Source organism: Dunckerocampus dactyliophorus, chromosome 14 (assembly GCF_027744805.1).
Source record: "Dunckerocampus dactyliophorus isolate RoL2022-P2 chromosome 14, RoL_Ddac_1.1, whole genome shotgun sequence".
Classification (NCBI taxonomy): Eukaryota; Metazoa; Chordata; class Actinopteri; order Syngnathiformes; family Syngnathidae; genus Dunckerocampus; species Dunckerocampus dactyliophorus.
Genome location: NC_072832.1, coordinates 170337 through 195427, shown reverse-complemented (window position 1 = coordinate 195427; position 25091 = coordinate 170337). Strand labels below are relative to the sequence as shown.

General features: G+C 42.6%; 1 protein-coding gene across 6 annotated transcripts in view; it reads left to right on the top strand.

Annotated features, from left to right (window-relative positions):
• The window catches only part of pax2a (paired box 2a), a 44791-nt gene that overhangs the window by 3760 nt on the left and 15940 nt on the right, over positions 1–25091 (top strand). For 4 of the 6 annotated variants that reach the window (XM_054799472.1, XM_054799470.1, XM_054799471.1 and 1 more), the window contains exons 4-8: positions 3476–3561; positions 3628–3747; positions 5414–5458; positions 15091–15266; positions 18151–18271. In XM_054799472.1, the coding sequence (XP_054655447.1) occupies positions 3476–3561; positions 3628–3747; positions 5414–5458; positions 15091–15266; positions 18151–18271 (548 nt within the window). Of the gene's footprint in view, positions 1–3475; positions 3748–5413; positions 5459–15090; positions 15267–18150; positions 18272–25091 lie in introns of all 6 variants that reach the window. The other 2 variants (XM_054799468.1, XM_054799467.1) reach the window with 1 other exon arrangement.

Here is a 25091-nt window from a genome sequence, read left to right as displayed (position 1 = left end):
CGATAGCAGCTACACAGACGCAAAACAAAAACTCCTTGGATTTATGAGCCCCCCACTCCAACCACCCGGAGCCATGAGGGTCAGATAACTGTTGTGGTGAGATGTTAGAAATTCAAATCAAATATTGATGTGTGTTTTCTGAAGGGCCGTTTGTGGGCCCGCCTGAAGCGAGGAGGGGAAGAGAAAGACTCGTGTACGTTTCTTTCTCCCCCCTCCCACTCCTACAACCACCCCCGGGGAAGTTAACCCCTCAATGCCAGACCCTCATCGTGCACCCTGTAATTGTCTTTTGTCACACCTGCTCGGGACCTACCTCGGCGCGGGACTCCCGTGTGACGCTGACTCTTATTCAATGATCTCATGTTCGGCTGTCAATCAAAAGATTAGCGCGGTCACGGTGTGCTGGAATGCCATTAGGGCTCTTGCAAATGCCGCCATAATGTGTGTTTTTCTTAAACAATTACAGCAGTCGTCATATTTACCAAAGGGGAAGTGATGTCTGTGCTTCGGAGCTGAGGGCATGTGGGGTAAGGGTCAAAGAATATTCGTTTCAACTTGGAGTATTTTTACAATGTTCCATTTATGCTTCTGTTCAATGACAAATTAATGGTGGTGTTGCAAGACCTGGCATGATGAAAATTTGTCATTCTTGGGAGGGGCTGGGACCATACCTTCATGAAATGAATGGAGAATGAATGAAAACAGGAAGGGAGTTCACTATGTGCATTGCTTTCAGCACCTTGGCACATTTGCTCCATAAACAATGGCATGAACAGAGTGAGACCTTTTGTCAGTCATACAGTGGGTGGAGGCGGGGCCCCGAGCATACACACAGTGCAGAAGAGTGTAACGTAGTAGAAATGAAATGGGTAGATTGCAATATACTGTCACATCTTTTCATTGTACCTTTCTTAAAAGTAAAGTTAAACTTTCATCTCATCTTGTTCTCTTAAACCCAATCTTGTGTATCGTCTCATCTCGTGAGCAGAATGTCTCGTGACACCCCTACGAATGACCACAAAACTGCTGCTTTGTAAATAACTTCGAAAAGAAATGTTGCCAGTCATACAAATAAAAGACAATTAGATCACCTCCTTGTTTGATGTCAAAGTGCGGTACAGTCAAAAGTTGGGAGACACCTTGTCACTTGATCACATAAGAAAGCGTCTCTAAACTTTTGACTGGTAGTGATATACAGTAGCTTTAATTAAAAAAACCCTGTTTTGGGGTTCCTAAATCTTTTTGTTATGTTTTTTTTGTTGTCTTTCCAACTTTCTTGTAAACACGCCGGTTCTTGATTCAGTGAAAATGTACTAAAAAATATTAGATTAAATATATACAGTATATGTACTGTATATAAATGTAACGTACAGCCAATGTATGACTTAAAAAAAACTCAAAAACTCAAAACTTTTGATCAGCATTTTCTTTCTATGCTAATTTTGTGGCGTTATTTAGTGCATTTTTGATATTTACTTCGATAGCGTTCAATATTTTCATCATTATCTTAATAACGTGCCGTACAAATGTTTCACCTTCAAAAAGGATCTTGAAGCAGCAACCTGCTTTTAATGAAGTTACACAAAAAAACCAAAATGTAAATATAGGCCATTTACATTACAACAATATAAATATATATCAATGTAAATACACGTTATTTACATTACATCAATGTAAATCTACAATGTAAATATACATCAATGTAAAAATGCATCAATGTAAATATGTATCAATGTAAATATGAAACAATGTAAATATGTATCAATGTAAATCCACATCAATGTAAATATACATCAATGTAAATACAGGTTATTTACATTACATCAATGTAAATCTACAATGTAAATCTACATCAATGTAAATATACATCAATGTAAGTATGTATCAATGTAAATATACATCAATGTAAATATGTATCAATGTAAATATACATCAATGTAAATACACATCAGTGTAAATACAGGTTATTTACATTACATCAATGTAAATTTACAATGTAAATATGCATCTATGTAAATATACATCAATGTAAATATGCATCAATGTAAATACAGGCTATTTAAATTTTGTTGTTTTGTGTAAGCTCATTAAAAGGGGGTTGCCGCTTAATGACGATGGGAAAATGTGAATTGCAGGTTGGCAGCGGGTGCCTTAAACTTGGGTGTGATGTTTTGTGTATCATGAATTATTGTTATAAAAATAGGATATTATATCACATGACTCCATGTATGCGTCCATGTGACTCCCTTCATATGCTGTTTATTTTATAATGGATAGAAATTATTATGGGCTGATGGGTGAAGGGAGAAGAAGGCGCGCATGTGTGTGTGCACGCGTGTGTGTGTGTGCATGGCTGTCCAGAACAGGAAGTTAGGAGAAAGCCAACCTGCAACCCTTTACAAAGCAACGCCCTAGCATGAATGTTTCGTTTTTGAAATGACATCGTATCTCTTGTTTTTGTCAAAGAGCTTTTCCAGTCTCTTGTCTATTTCATTGTTTTTTCCTGTGCATAAAACACATGACATATACCATTGTGGGGGGTTAGACTTCATGACAAGGGGAAAATGCGAGAACCACGTTGGAGTAAACTTGTAGAGCTGCAAGAATGAATGGATGATTCATCCGTGATCCAATGAATGGACAGCTATTTGGGTATGTTGTCTGTTTTGGCGTATTGATTTGGTGCGTCTCAATGAAAACAAGCTTGAGATGAACGGACTAAGAAAATAAGCGTGAGTTGTTGTTTGGTGCAATATTCCTTCATGCGTATGTATGCGTACGATGGCAATACATGATGCTTTTTAAGTAAGTGGGGGTTTTTGAAGCTGAAAAAGCAAGAAGCACAAACACGTATCATCAGCATCCCCCCCACCATCAAAACACACACCAAGGCCACGGAGAAATGCAACAGTTTGTCACACAAAAAGCAGTCTGCCGAGTAGCTATGAGAGAAATGGATGAGGGTGGGAGTGGGCGAGAGGAACCGGAGGAAAAGGGGGGTGCCGGGGGAGGGAGATTATTAGAGTTGGCCAGGTAGAGTCAGTGAAGCCGATCATTGAGGTGAATTGATGTGATTTCATGCTTTGTTTGCAAGATCATTCAGACCAAAGTGCAATGAAGACTTTCCCGCCACATCACATCTTACGCCGGTATTGCTGGTGGTTGGGGGTTTTGGGGCCGGGGGGGGGGGGACTTTATCATATTTCTAACCACAGAAATCCAGCTAGATTGAAAGCACAATCTTAGGGGGGCGGCTCCCATTCAAGGTTCACCATCCAAACCCAGAAATTGCCTATTTGGGACGCGGGCTTGAGTGTGAGGATATGAGCCGCGTGGCGGCGGCGTGCTTGCACATGCACGGGGCCTAAGTGGACATGATGAGCTGTGTTTAAAGCGTCCCGGGGAGGCTGCCGGGCCTGCGGTGAAATTTCCACTCTTTCATTGATCTTTACGTGTGTGTTGTTCACCCTACCAGGATTATCCGCACCAAAGTCCAGCAGCAGTTCCACCCGTCCCCCGACGGATCCGTCACGCCACTCTCCACGCCGGGACACACCATCGGTGAGTTTTCCTATGAGTTTTTTGCAAGATGGAACACAAAGTTAATAACCCAACTTTGCTCGTCAGTACCCAGCACGGCATCCCCGCCTGTGACCAGCGCCTCCAATGACCCCGTGGGATCCTACTCCATCAACGGCATCCTGGGCATCCCCCGCTCCAACGGCGAGAAGAGGAAACGAGACGATGGTGAGAAAGGATGGCATCCTGTTCTTTTTTGCTGCAACTTACCATTATTTCTTTCTTTAGTTTTCTTTCTTTTCTTGGGAGAATGAACAGAATAAGATTTTCATTGCATGGTATAACTGCTGTTTTACCATGCACATGACAATAAAACTCTCTTGAATCTTGAATCTTGAATCTTATTTTCTTGGCGGATTAACCTGAAGCTTGCTGTTTCAATGAATCTAGTATTTGGTTAGGCCAGGTGCCCAAACGTTTGCCAGACAATGAAAAATAGAAGCATGCCACTTTGCACTTTGATATTTTGTAAAGCAACGCATGTACACATGCAACAAGGTCAATCTCTGCTTTGTCATCGAGCTGGAAAAGCTTTTTATTAATATCAACTTTACTCCTTTTTTCCCATTTTTGATGTTTTTTTCATTTTCCGAATATTTCAACTTTCCTGTTAAATAATCTTCATACATTTTTTATGTAATGTTATGACTTTATTCCAAGAATATTTTAACTTTATTCTCATAACAATGCTTTTTCCCCAGTGACAGCTTTATTTTTTTTTTTATTTGTTTCTGCCAATATCATGACTTAAAAAAACAACAACATTTCTGTAGTATTTCAACTTTATGCTACTAAAGTTACATATTTCAATTTGAAGTTTATTCTGGTAAAATTGCAACATGTTTTCTCATTAGAATACAACTTTTTTCTCTTAATGTTTTAAATTGATTCTCTATTATTTCTGCTGTTGTTGTTTTTTAATTGTACAACTACTTCACCTTGCTTCTTGTAAATGTTTTTGTCATAATATTGGGACTTTATAACATTATAATATAATATAATATTGGTAACATTATAACTTTTTTTGCAACCTAATTTTCCAAAAATTCCAACTTTTTTTTCGTTCTTATTTTAAAATATATAATATTTCAACTTAATGCTACTAAAATGATATTGTTTTCCTCATAATATTCCAACGTTATTCTCATAAAATTATGATTTTTTTTCTTGTTAGACTACAATGTTTTTCTCTTAATGAATAGTTTAAATTTTTCCATTTTTCCCTTCTTAAATAATATTTTTAGAATGTGGGTTAGGGTAGGACAATGAAAATTTGGACACCCCTTGGTTATATATACTTTATTTTTAAATAAAAAAAGAATGAATCAAATAGCAAAATAGTTGTTAATCGGATAATGGATGAATTGTTGCGTATCAGGTGCAAGGGGCCACAGAGTGGCTGTTTGATGCCTCACACGTGTCTATTTGAATGAAATACAGCCAATTCATCACAGTATTTTTGATACACAGTCTGCGGAGACTGTACTTCCTGGCTGGCAAACAAACAGGCCGCACAGATACATTCAAAGATTAAGCGAAATCCAGTCCAAGCCAGATTTTTCTCATTCCAAAGCCAGAGAAAGAGAGCGAGCGAGAGAGAGTGGGCACACACTGCCCGAGGGCTAATAGATTATTGGATGTGCAAACAATTGGCTTTTTTAATGCCTAGGAATTAACATGTCCCCAGTGGAGACCTGAACAGGTGTAGGAACAGACCGCTCGAGTCAGTGTGTGTGTGTGTGTGTGTGTGTGTGTTGGCTGATGGGATGATGTGGTTGTCCGTTTTCATCTTAAAGAGCATTTTCATCCTTCTTTTGTGTTTCTGTCTCTTTAGTTCTCTGGAGTGGCAACCACTTGGATGGGAGGAAAATAGGACATTGTAAGTTGAAGCCTGCCTATCGTTTGCTAAAGCTTGTTTGTGTTGGTTGAACTGCAAGTAGCACCTCATACAAGTCAGCGACAGTGAATAGAAAGGGTGTGTTTTACACATAACGCCGTGCACTCTGACATCATCATTTAGAGTGGCTAAACAAGCAAATGATGGGAAATGATGCACGATGCAGTGCTTGGGATTGGAGTTGCCCTCAAACCTCAGAAATGTACCGTGCACATTTGCAGTCATTTTCCTTTCAATTTGTGCACTCCAGTGCCAGAAGATCGTATTATTTGACTAATTGCACAAGATTATGTTCATGCCATGTGATGCCAGTACAGCAGAACCTCGGTTTTTGTTATGAAGTCATTGAAAAAGGTCAGACGAAAACTGAAACAAGGCAATTTTTCCCTGAAGGAAATAATGTAAATCCAATGAATCCGTTCCAGACACCTAAAAATATGAACAAAAAATGCATTTTAAAGAATACTTCTAGTTTAATGCAGAAAACAATGCAAAATAATTCTAAATGATGAATGGATTGATGTGGACTTCCTGTACTTTTCCTTTCCTAACACGTTTGTGCCAACAAGACACTCAAAGCGCTTTGACGCTGTTAGCACATCCACCTACTGACGACACAGCATCAGGACCTACTGGGTGTTCAGTATCTTGGGTGGGGAGATGACCACTCTACCACCTGAGCCATGCCGCTTCAATCTTGGCAAAATTGTATGAGGCTGCTTTGTTGGGCATTCAATTTCATAAAACAACGCACGACAGGGTGTTTTTAATCGATTGTTACACGAAAACCAAGAGACCGTGCAAACATTTTGGATGAAAACGGAATGATGTGAAAACTGAGGCGTAGAAAGGCGAGGTTTGATTGTGTAAGGGTGACAAAGTGCACACACGGCAAGGCTGAGGTGCCAAAGGAGTCATGACTGCATCCTTTCAAGTGCTATTGCTAATTAAAAGTAGCATTTTTGGATTTGCACCTGCAGACAAACACACCTTCATGCGCTGAAATGTGCGTCTTTGTGCAAGCACCCCCCCCCCCACACACACACATACACACACAGCAGACACGATGACATTTAAAGGAATTTGCAATTCTGCAGAGAGAAAGCTATTAATTCACAAATTAACCCCCCCCCCCCGCTCGCTCTATTTTGGATGTTCGAGCTATCGAAAAGACAAAAGAAATAGCCTTAAGGGGAGTAAAAAGAAAAGCCTATCTGTGGAGAGATTGGTTTGCATGTCTGCAAGCAGCGATGCCAATTACGACAGCGCTGGGAAGAAGGTGTTCTTTAGCCTCCGCCGCCGCTAGCATCGCCACCCCGCTCCAAATCTCCAAAACCATAGCCAAGTTTATTTGTGTATCTCATTACACGAAATGGAATGGTTCTCCCGACAAATGCATTAAAAGTGAAGTAAGGAAATTAGCCACCGTTGTACGACGCGCTCTCACTCAGTCATTGAAACCCGCGCCGGTGTGGATGCCAAGAGGATTAGGTGACAACTGCTGTGCCATCGTCACATGTGTTCCTGCCGTGGTGCCATTCCAGGTGCTCAGTTAAAGAAGAAAAGGAAAAAAAGTTGAGGATAATTAAAATGTGAGACGCCTTGGAGAGAGCAGCCTCCGTCTTGGAATGCAGCAAGTTGAAGATTTCCAAACTAATAAGGTCAAGCGTGTTATTTATTCTACAGCCCATTATGAACTATTTTACCAGTCTAAAGGTAGAAAACCACCACTAAAGTAAATAAAAATACAGTCAAACCTTTCGTATGATTCAGTTTTGTCTAAAAATTTGCCTCGGTTTTCGTACAATATTGCACGTAACAAATCCGCTTCCGCTGTACAGCATTGTTCAGTGTAGAGGTTGGGGTGGCATGGCTCAGGTGGTAGAGCGGTCGTCTTCCCAACCCACAGCTTGCTGCTTCAATCCCTGATCCTCAGTCCTCCTGTGGCTGTCAAAGTATGCTTGTTTTTGTACAATATTGCAAGTAACAAACTAGTCCATTCGCCCTTTTCTGTATCGTTCCACAAAATCGAGTGCGGCGATTGGGGCGGCATGGCTCGGGTGGTAGAGCGGTCGTCTCCCCAACCCACTGCAGTGTGTGGTGAAGCTAGCCGGCTACTAGCTAGACGGTGTGGTGTGGTGAGGTGTCACTACGCCAGTCACGTAGTTCTTGGGTGTAACAATGTTAATAATAATAATAACAAATAACAATGTTAATAACAATAATAATAAAAACAATGTAGTTCATATGCAGCTCACATTATGGAAATGGAGCCTTGTTCGCGCTTGTTGGAGGTTTTTCAGAAGGCTTTCTCGACACAATAGGTGCGTCCCATCACGTGCATTGTTTACCTGCCTCTTTTTATGTGTTTTTATATGTTTAGAAGGCGCAGAAAAGAGAAAGACGTGTGTCCATGTCTCACGTAAGGATTGTGGATGATGGGCAACATTCTAAAGAAGTGCACTTTTCCTTTAAAGGCAAAATGAATTGATTTTTTGTTCCTATGTACAGTCTGGGGTGAGCTCCAAAAATATCCTTTTTTTTTGGGGGGGGGGGGGGAATGCCCCAACAGTTTTATATACACTCTCTGAGGCAAGGCTCGCTGGGTCGCACTTTGAAAACCTCCGGGCTATGTAATTGGTATTTAATTAATTGTATTGCTCAGCTGCCACGCAGAGCAGTTTCTATGTCACAGTGTGTTTTCATTCCGGCTCTATGGTCTCCCATGACTAGTGCACTTCTAGAAGGCTTCCTACTTCCAAGACAGGCCTGTTATGAACGATTCACAGCTTTCCCTTGCTTCTGGAGCCAGGCGGGTTGTTGTGACCTCATGTTTGGCTCACTGCATCCTCAATGGAGACCAGTGGAGCTCTCGGGAGGACAAGTAGCGATAAATCAGATGGAGAACAAAGGTCACAACTTGTGATTGTAACACGGGTGTAGAAGAAGCTGATGAGTGCAGAAAATAACGGCCTCGCGGGTCAAGTCGTGACATAAAAGAACATACACAGCAGCTTGAGCTGAACCGAATATGTTCTGTTTTGATTTGCTCCCATTTGATATTCGGCCCCGTTGTAGAGATTGTGTGGCGAGCGCAGCTTTTAACACACGTGACCCGTTGGTGGAGTTTAAATCAGTTAGCGTGCGGCTTTTAACCCGGGCCTATCGCTGCTTGGTTAGCCAAGCCCATCCGTGACAATGAGTCAATAGCAGATCGCTTTGGAAAATAAATGCACCCACGGCCAAAGAGAAATAAATAGCATCATGGTGGCGCTGATGGAGGACAGAGAGGGGAGGGTGGGAGAGAGAAAAGCCCAGGTATATGAGAGGGTCCGCAGAGCGTAACATGGAGACAGGAAGCAGGGAGAGCCACAGCGATAGCAGAGTAGCGTACAAAAGGATCCGCCTTCATCCTTATCAACAGTTTTTGTGGGCTTGCCATTTGCATTCAGCGATACGCCTTCCGTAGCGACCTGGCGTGCGGCTGTAAACAATGGCGTCCTTAACAACAACAAATATGCAGAGAGGCAGGATGGAGAGGAATCGTGTCAAGGAAAAGCCAATTATGGGCAGCAATGCTGAGAATTAATGGAGCGACGCGTTACTCAGCTTGAGGAGGAAGAAAAGGCAAAGAGGAGGGATAATTGTGTTTCCACAAAAAACTCCAAAATGCTAAGCGGCAGGAAAGCGCAGGAAAGGAACCGTGATATAAAAGCAGGCCAGGGTGCATAAATGTCTTTTGAAATTCCATCCATCCATTTTCAATGCCGCTTGTCCTCACTAGGCTATGCTGGAGCCTATCCCATCTGACTTTGAGCGAGAGAACTGGTGTCCAGCCAATGGCAGGGCACATGTAGACAAACAAGCATTCACACTCACATTCATACCATCATCACTTTTAATCACATAAAATATTTTAATGCAATTAACCCACCACTAAATACATTTTAAAAGAGGCTGTCAAACCGTTTTACAACCATTTTAATCAGATTAATCTCAGGGTTGCTGTGGATTAATTTCAATCTCGATTACATGTCATTCATTTTGAATCTATTTTAATTATGTTTCATTCAGAGACTCACGAAGGCCAAAGTGCTAGCAGGATCCCTGACAATGCTTTGTGTTAATGTGGTATTTTAGATTAACTGATGCTAATGTAAATAGCCATTTATTTAGGACAGTCAAAATGGACATGTTAATGTGGATTAATCCAAATGTTAAAAATGTTAAAAGTAATTAACCCATCTGCAGCCCGATGTGTAGTGACTCAAAATCAATTAAAAAATAATGCGTCATTCCGAACACATCAAACCCGAGCAATCCGTCATGGTTTTTGTTTGCCCTTAAATTTCCCATGGAGATGACCGACATGCTCTTTCGCGTCTCCCACACCGAGTTGTTTGGTTCTGCCCATTTACGCATGCGCGACATTAACTCTCCTTGGACAGACGGCCCCAACTATGTTTCAGTCCAAGTAGAGTCATTCTGCACTGCAGATGGGTTCATTGCTGTAAAATTTTGAATCAGATTAATCAAAGTGTTGCTGTGGATTAATTTTGGTTAATCACGATTAAATGCCATTACTTTCTCATGTACATTTACCGTGTTTTATTTTGTATGAGCAAATAGACTCCAAAAAGAACGTGGGTGGAAACGGTCAGTTCATTTTAAGTCATTCTGCGCTGCTGATGGGTTAGTTGAGTTAAACATTTGAATCAGACGAATAATGATGGATGAATCCACATTAATGTGTCAATTTTGGTAGCCCTAATAAAAATGAATATTTAATTGGGGTAAATCCAAATTAATCCACAGAAACGCTGTGATTAATCTGATTGAAAGTTAAGAAACATCACACGTTCACACTTGCATGATTGTGAAAAGGAGTAGGAAGAAGCAGAGCTTGTTTATTTGTTAACGATGTCAGCGTAAAGAATAGACTGTGTAACAATAGATGACTCATGCAGTCATGTAGCCTTGCAGAATGTCAATAATGTCGCTTTTACTGATGTAACACATTTTCTTCTATTGACATTAACGTGCAAGAACTCAATTCCCAGAGTTCAAATTAATCGGGGGAAAAAAACGGAGCAACGGGGCTTGAAAAAGCAGCCCCCGTGCTTATGCGAGTGCAAGCAGCATCTCAACGTCAGTAAAGTGGATGATGGTGCTCAATTGAATGAATAAAGCTCTTAAACACGATGTAACATAACAGCATCCTAACAGCCAAGGCAGTGTTGCCACCTCTCTCTCTTTCTCACTACAGCCTCGCCCTCCCCCACTCGTACCCGCCGCTCTCATTTCCGCATCAGAGGTTTCATAAATATAGCTAGCTTACAGAGAAACAGTGTTCACCCTCTGGGTATACCCGTTTGTTTGTGCTTCCCCCTCAGCATAAATGCATGAAAAAAAGAAAAAAACAACAAATGATGCGCAATTTGTGGGATTCCAGCGAGCAGCAGGAGAGGACGGACGAGTAAAAGGCCTGCGATGAGGCAGTGCAGCGTGGAGGAATTCATTTGCCTTTCAAACAAGCTTATCTTATCACAGAAACGTGGAGATGAAAGAAGGACATAAGAGTGCCGCCGTGCCACCGCAGGACATTTACACCCCTCCCACAGGGAAAACAAAGCAAAACAGAGCGGCGGTCTGATAGTGCCGTCACCGCCTCGGTTAGCCCCGGATCGATGCCTGTGCACATTTAAAGCGCACCAGCTAATTGTTTTCAGCATCTCTGATTTCTTGTTGGGGTTTGCAACGTTTGTTATCAGTGTCCATCTTCTGGCGCTGCTTTTGGTGTCAAAGTCAGTGTGGACGTGCCTCGTTGTTGTCTTTACTTATCTCCTCACACGGTGGTGGTAAAACTATGAAACAGTCAGCTGGTGCTGGGGGGGGGGGTTGCACGAATACCTGCTGAGGCACCCAAAGGGATTGTGTGTGTGTGGGTTGCGGAGGGGACTGAAAATGAAACAAGGCAGTCAATGAGACCCACACACTGACAGTTGGGCTTCACACTCGGCTTGACACGCTGACTGTCAGGATGAATCTGATTTATTGCAGCCATCTTGTGATGTATGTCAGACATCAGGCTCTAATGGGGAATTCGCAAAATTCATGATTTACTTTTATTTCCATTCAAAGACCTAGCCCGTATTTTTTTGTCTTTGTTACGCTATAAATTTGCAATGTATTTGCAGGCATAATTGGTGAAACAGGTGAAAAAAACGATCCCCTTTTCCCTCTGGATACTTATGGCGCAACAATTATGGATCAGGCAAGAACACAGCAGCTTTGTTGTACCAATATTATGTTTTCTTTGGTAGTCGGAGGGTGTGGTTATGTAAGGGGGGTAGGCAACCACTAGCTATCGATTTGCCTCTTACCCCAGCGGATGTGAGGAAATGAATTACAGTATTAAACCTTGCTTTCCGTTATTCGCTCCAAAAGGTGTAAAAAACATACAAAAGCTAAAAAAATACATTTTATAGAGAATAATTGTGGTTTCACATGCACAAAACAACGCAAAATTATTCTACATGACAAATGAAACAAACACCATTTATACCTTCATTGAAGACACGTTAGCAAAGACAGCGAGGAGCAGAAAGAGAGGCCATCTTCTTCTTTCTAGAATTTAACAGTTACTCTCACCTTCTTCAACAAATTGCTGGCACTCGCAACTTTCTTTGGCCTGACAACAGGTTATTTTGCAGCTGTACGCAATAAAAAAATGCACGGAGAGTGAGTCAGCAACACGTAGGGTGCTTTGTTTGGGCACTCGGTTACGCTGAATGATACCCCACAGGGAAAACAGACCAGTTTGTAACGTGCGATATCGTATGAATACCAAGGCAAAATGTGGGCAAAAACCCAATCATACGAAAACCAGAAGTTTGACTACCCAATTTGGGGATGATCCACAGAGCCGCATCAGAGCAGTAGAAGCGAAGCGCTTTCACACAGTGACTCGGCATCCATTAATCAGGTCTTTAGACACGCAATGACAATAAAATGCAGTCAAATCTTAGTTTTCGTTGTATGTTTTGGTTTTTCTTGAAGATTTGTACCCTTTTGGCACACTGTCTCGGTTTTCATAGAATTGTACGCGTAACAAACGAGTCCGTTTGACCTGTACTGTACGCTTCTGTGGAATCGAGTGCCCAAACAAACTGACTCACTGTCCGTGCATCCATGAATCATTTTGCATGACTGCTCACACAACAGGACGGGTATTTTTTGGGTTAAAAACACGTCATCTTGAGCTGGTTGCATGCAGTCCCTTTAAGGTCACTAAAAAGGTTCTTTCACAGCTCCAACCCTGTCTGTCTGCTCAGGTTCACGGAAATTGGTTCATCATATTTTTGCATCATTCTACAAACAAATAAGAGTGCAAAGAGAAATCGGTTAAAAAAAGCATTCCACCAAGCACAGGTCAATCTAGTGTATTTTGCGGGTAAAACACAGCCATCACACGCTCTATTCCGTCCACACACACGCACACACACACACGCGCCCCAATTGCCGTTCTCTATTCCATTCTCCCCGTGGATCTATTTCTCGGTGCGAGTCAGGTTCATCCTCTGGCCTCAGCCATTGAAAAAAGGTCAAGCTGCCGAGTGGAATGGCAATAACGCCCCTGAAATGGTACCATCAGTGGAACATGATTGATCAATTGAATTCCATAGCACAGAAAAATGTGGGATTAAGTAGAGTATTATACGCACAATGAGTTGAGGCATGGTGTTCATTCCAAGTTCATTTCGCCTCCCTCCTCCGCTGGCAGATCAGGCAATCAATAGCGGCCTTGCATATCATATATCACCGCCAGCTCGCCCGGGAGAGAACATAATCTGCTGCAAATTTAGAATGACAGATTTGTACGGGAGCTAAAGCCCTCATCCGCTGTTGGCGGCGCGAAAGCGGAGGGGGGTCCCTGGAATGCTGGCTAGAGGTTTTCCCTGCAGATCTTTTTTACCCTCTTCCAGACTTGATGAGTGTGCCACGGTGGCTCCCTGGCTGGGGTGATGGGGTCAGAGATCGGGAGAGCCGCAGAAGCATGGGCTCATTTGTTTATAAGGTGTGACTGTGCCAGGAAATGCATACGGTTGCCCTCGCCGCCCCGTCCTCCCTCAACCCACCGAGTATCATCCTCACTCCATTCTGCTTTCCAGAGGACAGGCAATATGTGTGGGGGGTAGTAGCCGGAGAAAGAGGAAAAGAGAAGGGTAATACATTGAGGAGGAAATAGTAGCGTTAAATAATGGCTCTCCATTTCCCCGCCGGCAGAATGAGAAGCTCTGTACGTAATCGTCGGGCCCACTTTCTCCCCGTGCGCTCTCCTTTACAAGTATATATTTGCACTGAAGGTAATCCATCAATTACCACACACCTATCACATGATGACCGCGCTGATGGTGGAGGACGCCGAGTGTATGACGGGGTGAGAGTAAAGAGAGGTAGATCAAAAAGGCAGACATGCCGGTTGTTCCCTTGCAGTTTAGTGCTGCTGCTCCTCGTGCCGTCACTCTTAAAAACACAAAGCCTCCTGGGATACGGCCAGCTCAAAGCTTGGAGTCTCAGTAAAAAAATACAAAAAAGTTAACCTTGTGGATTTGATGGCTTGTCACTGCAGTGATGCCTTCAAGGTCCATCTTTGGAACACACACAAGCATCGCTGTCACTGCTGTTTGCTCATTTGCTTCCCTCGGCCTAACCAAACACACGTCGATCAGGAGAGATCAGGAGGTTCTGAAATGGTCATTTAAGTTTTTATTTTGACTTTTATTTAAGCCATTTTAATACAAATTTATTTTTCATATACTTTTATTCAAATCATTTTATTTGTATTTATTTTTCATATACTTTTTCAAGTCATTTTTATTTATATAATTTTTTATATACTTTGAAGTGATTTTTATTTTGATTAATTTATTTTTATATACATATAATAGTTTTGATTTGTTTATACGTTCATTGAAGTCAAACCAAGCAAATGCCATCTTTTGAAACACATCTTAATTAGAGGGATGTATTATTTCCTCAAGGAAATGAGGAAGAACATGATGACTGCATGCATGCAAATTGTAAAATAATGATACAATCACATGAAATATAAAAGTTGTGATGAATAAGACCACTAAATGTGATATTCCACTGCACAGTGACTATCAGACATCATTTATGACCCACACGGAACGAGGCCCACGCGTTGAGAACGGCTGAACTGGAAGATATATTGCAAGCCGGGCATTCATTCATCCATTCATTTGTCATATCTTCATTGAATTCCTAAAGATGCACTCCCACTACAAACCTTGTAGAAAGTGCAGGGGAGGACCGGAAGCTCCTCTGCAAAGAGGGGGGGAGATCGGTTCCTGGAGGACTAATGAAATGGTGCCGTATGTGGCTCATTGAAATTTCTGGATAGTTCCTTTCAAGTTGAATCCAAAATGACGGAACAATGAACTTGTTGTTGAAGTGGTTTTAGTGCTGTAATACGGACGCTACCAACCACATTTGAAGTAGCTACTGCCACATGTCGCTTGAATTTTGCTTTCTTGTCTCGCTATTGTATTTTAAAGTTGGGTTTTTTGGTTCTCTCCAACTGTCTTTAGGCGGCTCGGATGGTTCAGGACCAGGCAGCGATTCTCAGGGCAGCGTGGAGAGTTTAAGGAAGCACCTGCGAGCGGACGCCTTCACCCAGCAGCAGCTGGAAGCCCTGGACCGCGTGTTTGAGCGCCCATCCTACCCAGATGTCTTCCCCACGTCCGAACACATCAAACCCGAACAGGTAGGAAGCGGATACGCGTCCTAACTGCAGATTTTTAGTACAATCACGAATAAGATAAAACCTCTAGCCTATTACAGCGGGTAATCTTTATTTACATGAATCCCTGAGTTAAACAACAAGAGAAGATTAATTTTGCGTGTGAACTCTATGCGGGTGTCCTAATTGAGTTCATTTTCATCTCTGCGCGATCGCTGGGAATTACAGCAGCGATAAATCAGAGGGACAGCGCCGCAAGCCCCACTACGCACTCCCTAATGCAGCTAATTACCAAAAGTGATTTCTACGGCAAGATCAATACCAAAACGAATTGGAAATGACTTGCAATCACAAAAAGCAGAGGAGAAGGTATTAAAAAGGCAACGTGGGGGGGGACTACCGAAAAGTGGTCCAGGAAAATCTGTTTTAATTGAAGGCAATATTAATCAGGTTGCTTTTGTGCTCACCCTCCTCCTTTTCCTTTCCTCCTTGTCTTGCGCTGGTGAAAAGGTGGGGTTCGCTTGCTATTGGGGGCTTGTCTGGTGTCTGCGTCAGAGCATTAAAAAGCCATTTTGAAGAGGCCGGGCCTCAATAGGCCTCATCCCTCCCACACTTCTGGCAGCCATGTGGTCGAGGTCATTCTGTGCTCGCCACTCGCCCCCGTCCGCCCGGCCCACAGCTCATCTGCATGACAAAATGGCTCTCATGCTGCGGAGGCCCAGTGGAATAGAGAGGAACATCCAGCCTAGTGCCACGGAACAGTTGTAAGCAGACAATTAGAGTTTATCTGGGATAGAGGCGGACAAGACTGGGGTCACCAGCTCACCCCTGAGGGACCCCCCCCATCCCATTGAGACAAACAGATGCCCTCTGATACAAGCACTCTCAGGGCACACACTTATCCCCTTGAAGGAGGTGTCATCACATGAAAGCAACTAATATAAGCATCCTTAAAGTGGATCAATGCAATTCGCCAACAGAGCACCAAATAAAATCCATGTGCCCTAAAACGCAGCAATGAAAGATGAGAAGACGCAAAACATGATGTATTGATTGATCATCCTCTAGGTAAAGCACAATGGTGGAGTTTTCTTTTTCGGGGGCTTGTACGCTCCTTTAAAAACCACAAGCACATGTCTCTCCTGTAACAAAGCCCTGAATGTCTCCTCCCTTGACTGGTCACAGGGATGACTGCAGTGGAGCACAAAGCGCCAGCTGACACCCCGTCCTTTCACTCTTCTCCCAATCTCGCTCTCATCCTGCCTTCTCCACAGACAAGGCCCTAATGCGTGCATACATCATCCAGTCTCGCAACGGCACAGGAGCTATCCGAAAGGAATCCCATTGGGAGATATCATTATGAACGCACAGCAGAACACAGTGGTACCGCAATGGTTTGACCAAAACCCAAACGTACGAAAGCTGAGGCAATTTTTCCCAATGGGTAATAATGTAAATCCAATGACTCCATTCCAGACACCCAAAAATATTATTAGTGTGCTTTGTTTGGGTGCTCCATTTCGCAGAACGATAGACCACAGGGCAAATGGACTAGTTTGTTACGTGAAATACTTGGGTCGTCACAAGATCTCACGAGATTCAAACGTGATGATACACATTATCAGTCAAAAGTTTTTAAACAGACTAATTTTTCTAGTTCTTGATTGAAATTCAAGAGGTTCAAGTCCAGTGAGTGGCTTGAAATGGTACAAAGGTAAGTGGTGAAGTGGCAGAGGTTAAAAGAAAGGTAAGGTTAGTTTCAGAATGATACTGTTTCAGGAACCACAAAATGGGTCAACAATTTAAAGCTGTTGTGCAGAAATGGAGGTTGATCAACCAACTCATTCCTACAGGAGGACTTACTATCTCCTCTGTCTGCATAAAAACACACTGTGATACTATACCCTGGTCAACATCAGTTGAACAGCATTCTACTGGAGAAAGTCATTTGTTGCTCCAAAAATGGCAAAAAAAAAAAGGGAATGACCAATGGAAGAGAGACAGACCATCTTAACACTTCAAAATGGAGCTTTTTCCTCCACAGAAATTGGGGTGTTCTAAAACTTTTGAGCAGTAGCATATCTCATTTTGAGCAAAGCTATCTCGCGAGAAGAGTGCAGCCAGATATCTATCAGACTGTGAACTACAGCATCGCTACTGTGAATGAAAATAAGCATAATATGCACATAGTACACGAGGGCAGGATTGTAACCACATAAACCTTGTAATCCTACCGCCACTCGGCATTCCCAGCGTCACTTGCTCATGACATTTGACTGCTGCGGTATTAATGTCCACGCAAAAGCTATAGTAATTCTACATTTGATCAAACTTACTTAAGATTTGTCAGATCAAAACACCATCGCTGCATATGACTTCAATCAAAAGGTGATAGTAGAGTCTAAATCTTACTTCCCGGTACAGCACTCATTGAAAATGTAGTTCTTTTAGTGTAAACATGAAGTATGTATCATGACACCCCTGTGTAATAAAGAACTGTATGCAAAAACGGGGGCTAAGCTTTGAATTTCTGCATTTTGCCTTGCTTGATAAAGTATAGGCATAAAATACGTACAGTTAAACACTTTGTAAGGCTCAACAAGATGTAGGACTGGCACATTCAACATCTTAATGGCAGTAGACTACCAAGGTTGCTGGTCTTCTAATATTAGTTATTGTTATGCGCTAACATACGTGTGTATGCACTTCTGCTAATACACAAGCTATCACACTATTGCATTGACACGTTGCAGCAAGACAAGTTCTCCTTACCAACGTGCATCGTCGTCATCAGAAGCTACTTTTAGAAAGGACCAAGTTGGACTGTATCTACATCAATGTCATCAATCAGTCCAAAGTACCAAATATCCCGTTGGTTAATTGTATTTATTTTGCATTTTGCACGCAGGCCAACGAGTACTCCCTCCCATCCCTGAACACCGGCCTGGAAGACGTGAAGCCGAGCCTCTCCAGCAGCGGCAGTTCCGAGCTGGCCTCAAGCGTTTCCCAGAGCTACTCGGTTGTGACAGGTACGGTCCAAACTGGCGCCAGCTAGACTACCCCAAAGTAAAGTGCAACAACTTCATGTTACCCTGACACCTCGCCCCTCTGAAATGACCTTTCCATCATCAAACCGTACCCTTTTTTACACGTTTTCCCACTCACACTCCGACTCATTCCACTTTCCATTAGCGTGCGCTATGCAGGTAGTAACAACTGATGACTACAAATACCCCCCCACCCTGGTTTACGGCTTCCAATAACACAGTATGATAATTAGCCATATTCTGCCACGTTAGAGATTCTAGTTTAGAACTTCACGTACATTCATGGGAAATACCTACTTTTATCATCCTTCCCATTCACTGCTTGCTTGGGACAAATTTTTACATTTTCTAAAGGGTACAGAGGGCGAGGTGATAGACATTATCATCTGCAGGGGTGTCCAAACTTTTTCCACCGAAGGCCACATGCTGAAAAATGAAAGGATGCAAGGGTTTTGTAAAGCAACACACGTAGAAAAGCTTAGAAGTTCTTTTTCGTTCAAGAAAATACTGCATGTCAGCTTTTTCATACAGGTGAAAAAGACCATTTTTACCAAAACATTAATATTCTACTATTAGTATCAACTTCACTCTTTGTTCTTTTTTCCACATTTTTGCTGTTTTTTTAATTTTGCAAATATTTCAACTTTCTTAAATATTTGACATTATTCCCCTAATATATGACTTTATTTCCATAAAATTTAACTTTATTCCCCTAATATTTGACTTTATTTCTATAATATTTAACTTTATTCCCCTAATATTTGACTTTATCCCCCTAATATTTGACTTTATTTCCATAATATTTAACTCTATTCCCCTAATATTTGACTTTATTTTCATAATATTCAGACTTTGTTCACGTAACATTAGAACTTTTCCTCAACCTAATAAAAAAAAATACAACTTTATTTGTTGCTTTGTTTCTTATAATATTACGACTTAAAAAAAACGTACCTTTTCTTTAATATTTCAACTTTATACTACTAAAATGCCATTTTTTTCTAATGAACTGATTCCGACTGAATTCCGACTCTCTCATTAGATTACAACTTTTTTCTGTTATTATTTTGACTTTATTCTTGTAAAATTACTGCAGATTTTTTCATTTTTGCTTATTTTTTCTGAGTAGTTTTCTTGTTAAATTATATTTTTAGCACATGCCACGGCCAATAAAACAGCTGCGGGCCACACTTTGGACACCCCTGATCTAAAGCGATAAAATCCTACCCGGCCCGTTAGCATGCTCCTGTGCTAGAGCCAGATCAGCCCGCTAACAGATTGAGAGGGAACACTTGTCGTAAGACAGCTGCTGCTCTGGCCGTCGTCATCAAAGGCGATGATGGCCTGCTGATTGACAGCGCCTGGCTGCCCACCTCGTTGCAGAAGAAGGGACGGAACCGCTAAAATAAGACATGTGCGAAGCAGCAGGTAACGGTGCAGGTGCGGTGTAATAAATAGCTCTAATAACCGGGCTCTGGACTGCACGGAGGCTGCTGGTTAATTGAAATATTGCTTCATTGTGGCGGTTGAGGTTTACTGAGAACAACATGCCAGCCTTTTTAATAAAAGTCCCATAATTGTGCAGCGGACGTGTGTGTTTAAGAGAAGGAAAGACGAGGACAGCATGATTGAAAACTGCACTGGCCCTTCTCAAATGATCCCTGCAGCCCCCACCTTCCCCTATCAGAAAAGAAAGACCCTCTTTTTCCTCCCTGAGTATGTGGGAGGTGGATTTGCCCAGAAAGTTGGGCCTCAAGAGAAGAAAGGTGTGCTTTTTTTTTCTTTCTCTTTTCTGCCGGACTCCTCCTATATGAAAGCCGTCTCGCTCTGGGGAACACATGCAGAACAGGTGGCCTCCGAGCCACCTGGGGGGCCGGGGGCCACCGAACACGATGCATGCAAGAACCGTCGCAGGATAACAAAAACAACTTTCATTTCAGATTGCTTTTATGGCTTCATTTTTGCAGCCATGCAAAGACGGATGAGATGTAGGCTGTTGGTCCACGACATCAGCAAATAAGACGAAATGACCTCCCTCACTTAGGCTGCCATCCAATTATCAATAAATTATTCTCTCTTACTGGAGCGGCAGCGAGGAGATGATATTCATTCTTGAAATCTTTTCAGCTCCAAATTAAAATTCACACAGTTATTGATCTTGTTGATTTTTATGTCCTGAAATTTGCATAAACTATTAAAGATGAATGATTAATGAAGAGCTTAGGTTGGTGTTCCAAGGTTGCAGTCGCTATGGTGTCCTCTGTTTACCTGAACAAATGAAAGAAACGGCTGGCGAGGAAAGACAATTTAGTCAGGCAGTGGTTCTCAAATAATTTGGCAGCAGTTTTTCTACTCGAAAATCTTATATTTAATGAGAAGACAGTACAGTATGAGGTACAGTAGTCCCTCGTCTATCGTGGCTAATCGGTTCCAGAACCGACCATGATAAAATGAATATCCGCACAGCAGGATTCCTTATTTATAAATGTAATATTTTCGTAGGAGAGCACTGAAAACCTGTTGATGACCTCCTAAATGTGTTTTATTAGAGCCCTCTAGACATGAAATAACACCCCTATTACCCAATATAGTAGACTACAGTAGTAGCAAACCTTGTTGCTCTTCTTCTATGGCAGATAGAGATGCTCCGATTAGGGTTCTATGCTGCCGATCATCCAAGAGTGTGATCTATATTTGTCAATTTATGATGGGTGCTATTGGCCAGGGCCACCATTAGAAAATTCACAACAAGGGCCCCTGGCAAATACTGTAGATAATTATTCAAAAATACACTTTTGGGCGGATAGTTTTTTTGGTTTTTGCCTTTAGTGTTGGGAAAGGATTTTTGTACTATTTGACACAAACCTGAATTTAATTTGATGCATGTTTCAGAGTAATGCCAACAGATGGGAAATAAATTGTTCAGTCATGTATTTTTTAGTTCAAGATGACAAAATGAACAGAGTGAAATAATAGAAGTAAATATCTTTATGAAATGAAATGCACAGCGCATAGAGCTAGAACGCAAGAAAAGGGGAAGATCAATGGTTTTGATTGGCATGGATCGGAGCTGTCAAACTGAAGCCGTTGAGGTACAGACTAGCGTTGATTCTCGCGGCAATACGAGACCAAGTGCGTCCCTGGTCGGCTCAAAACGGGCGTTGGCAACCACGTGACAGCACGCATCACGTTCATGTCATGTTTGTGTTGTTATAACACGAACATGTCGCCACCGCACGGCTGTCGGTTTTTGTGATCCACTTTGAAAGGCATTCATCAGCACATGCCAATCATGTGATGTTTAGGAAAATCGGACGATACTAATCGGTGGCCGATGGATCAGAGCGTCCCTCATGACAGGCTTTCAAATAGCACCACAGAGCATTGTCGCCGCATACAGGAGTATGAATAGACGGCACCCTGCTGACTCTCGGTTGAGAATGACTGCTGACAGGCTAGCGTTGTAAAGTTGACACTGTGTGTATACCGATCGGCCCGGCCCGCTCCACGGACCTACTGACCCACTAACGGCATGACTCCTAGGCCATGTAGCGATGGGGAAATATAGTGTTTTTGTTTTGTACAAAGTGTCGTGCTTCCTGCTTATTTCAGGTGTGGGCTGTGTTGGTTTGTGTCCGTATGACACTCGCAGCGGTGCCAGAACGTCTGACCCTTTCTTTGTGTGCTTGGAGATGAATGTTTATATCGCCCCCATCGCCCCCGCTCCACGGCAGTACATTAACCTTTGAATACACTTTTCATGCCGAATACATCTGCAAATGAGGAATTAAATCTGTTTGAGCATTTTGAAAGCAGATGCCAGAAAAGTGGTTTGTTCACCAAAGTTCCTTGGAGTGTGTTTAAGGATATAATGCCCACTTGTGAGAAGACTACAGTAGTTTGAACACATCACTCAGAAGGGCCGCGGTTGGTTCTTAACAGTCCATTTCTATGGTTGATGGGGTCTGCGGACACGGCGTCGGCTTGCGGAGCGGCAGACAGACGTTAAGAGAACTCTATAGCGTCTCCAGTCTCTTTCGGAGACATGTTTGCTGCGAGAGAAGGGTCCCAACGGACTGCACAAGTTTATCTTCCATCTCCATCATCAGGGCCGGTGATTTGACAGGCTCCCTTTTTACCCGGGGCTCAGTCTCGTCTCCAGGACAATAAGCAACACAGTGTCTGATTAGTTTCAGAGTTCACTGGTCTTGAACGAAGCGTTGGTACCGGTAAGTTGTTGCGCGGTCCAACCGCTGTCTGTCTGACAACAGTTGCTCGGGTGTTGAGAAAACAGAAGGCCTGTTGAGGTAGTACAACAGCATGATTGGCAACCTTCAGTTTTGGATTCCCATGCAATGTTTTGCAATGACCTCAATAATTCGGGCCCAAATTGGATGTTACATGTCTATGATGTTTGACACAAACATGAGTGAGTACACACCTCACATTTCAGCAACAATGTGTATTCAAGTAAGCACAGTCAAACCTCGCTTTTTGTGTGATTCAAATATTGTTGGAAATGTTGGCCTCATTTTTTGTACACTTTGTACACTGGATTTTGTACAGTATCCCGTGTAACAAACTAGTCCGCTAGCGTTACACATCCAACGCCTTGTTGACTCACTCATCATGCATTTTTTTCATTGAGCGCGACTGTCAACAGCATCAAACTGTTGTCATCAGAAAATAAATGTATTTTTAACTGTACAGGCCATATTTTAGGTACCATTGTGACATTACTAAGTGTTCTACACGTATAGAGATAAGTAAAGCACTACTAAATAGAACAAAAGAGAAACGGAATTGAATTCAATCTCGCCGGATGCATAGGAAGTCTGCATCAACAATCCAAGATTCAAGATTCAAGAGAGTTTTATTGTCATGTGCATGGTAAAACAGCAGTTATACCATGCAATGAAAATCTTATTCTGTTCATTCTCCCACGAAAAGAAAGAAAACACAAGAAAGAATAAGAACATAAGAAACATAAACATAAACATATATATCAATAAATTAAGCAACAAAAACAGAAGAGACATTAATACAAATAAATAATACAAATAAATAAATAAATAAATAAATAAAGTGCTATGAGTGTGTGCGTGTGTTGCGTGCGGCGTGTGTGAGTGCTTTGTTGAGAAGCCTGATGGCCTGTGGGTAAAAGCTGTTTGCCAGCCTTGTGGTCCTGGACTTCAAACTCCTGTAGCGTCTGCCTGACGGTAGGAGTGTGAATAATGAGTGTTGTGGATGTGTGCTGTCCTTGATGAGGTTGTGTGTTCTGCGTAGGACTCTAGATTTATAAATGTCTTGCAGTGAGGGGAGGGCTGCCCTAACAATGTTCTATGAGGTCTTGATCACCCGCTGGAGTGCCTTCCTATCACGTGTTGTACAGTTACCGTACCAAACAGTGATGGAGGCGGTAAGGACACTTTCCATAGTGCATCTGTAGAAGCAACTCAGGATTGTGGTGGACATGCCAAATTTCCTCAGTCTTCTCAGGAAGTACAGTCTCCTTTGGGACTTCTTCAGAATTTGTTGGGTGTTGTGAGACCAGGTGAGGTCCTCGCTGATGTGTGTGCCAAGGAACTTGAAGGTTTTCACCCTCTCCACCTCAGTCTCATCAATAAACAGGGGTCTATGCGGCTCCTTTTCCCTTGTTCTTGGGTCGATGATCATCTCTTTGGTCTTATCTGTATTGAGAAGGAGATTGTTATCACGACACCAAGCTAAGAGGTCCGCCACCTCTCTTCTGTATGATGTTTCAACACCACCAGTGATCAGTCCGATGACTGTAGTGTCATCCGCAAATTTAATGATGCTGGTGTTGTTCTGGGAGGCCACGCAATCGTAGGTGAAGAGCGTGTAGAGGAGCGGACTCAGCACACACCCCTGTGGGGTCCCAGTGCTCACAATTCTTGAGCTGGATGTGCGGTTGTGGACTCTGACTGACTGGGGTCTGCCTGTGAGAAAGTTAAACACCCAGTTACAGAGGGAGGGTGACAAGCCAAGTGTGAGGAGCTTATTTGTGAGTTTGTGGGGGCTGACTGTATTAAAAGCAGAGCTATAGTCTATAAATAGCATTCTGACATATGTGTCCTGGCCCTGTAGGTGAGAAAGGGCTGTGTGGATGGCAGTGTTGACTGCATCATCCGTGGACCGGTTCTGGCGATATGCAAACTGTAGAGGGTCCACAGTTGCCGCCGGGATGCTCTTTTTGATGTGGGTCATGACTATTCTTTCAAAGCACTTCATAACAATAGGAGTGAGTGCTATAGGGCGATAGTCATTCAAGCAGGTCACGTTGCTCTTCTTGGGTACGGGCACTATGGTAGTGGAGTTAAAGCAGGTCGGTACAGATGCTTGTGCAAGCGACAGGTTATATATGTCAGCAAGCACATCAGCTAGCTCTGATGAGCAAACCCGAAGTGCACGTCCTGAGATGTTGTCTGGGCCTGCTGCTTTTCGTGGGTTTGTTTTGTTTAGAACCCTGCGCACATCAGCTGATGTCACCATGAGAGGTGAGTCCTGTGTGCTCCCCAAGTCCAGCCACCCTCTCTGCTCATCAGGAGTTTGGGAGTCAAAGCGGGCATAGAACTTGTTCAGCTCATCAGGAAGTGTGGTATGACTGGACGTGGCTACGCTACTCCGCTGTCGATAGTCTGTGATGTGCTGGAGCCCCGCCCACATGCGCCCCATGTGCCCCAATGAGTCCCATCCATTCATCATTTACAGTTATTTCATATTTTTTTCTGCATGTAAAACTATAATTAGTCAAATAAAATGTATATTTTGTAAATATTTT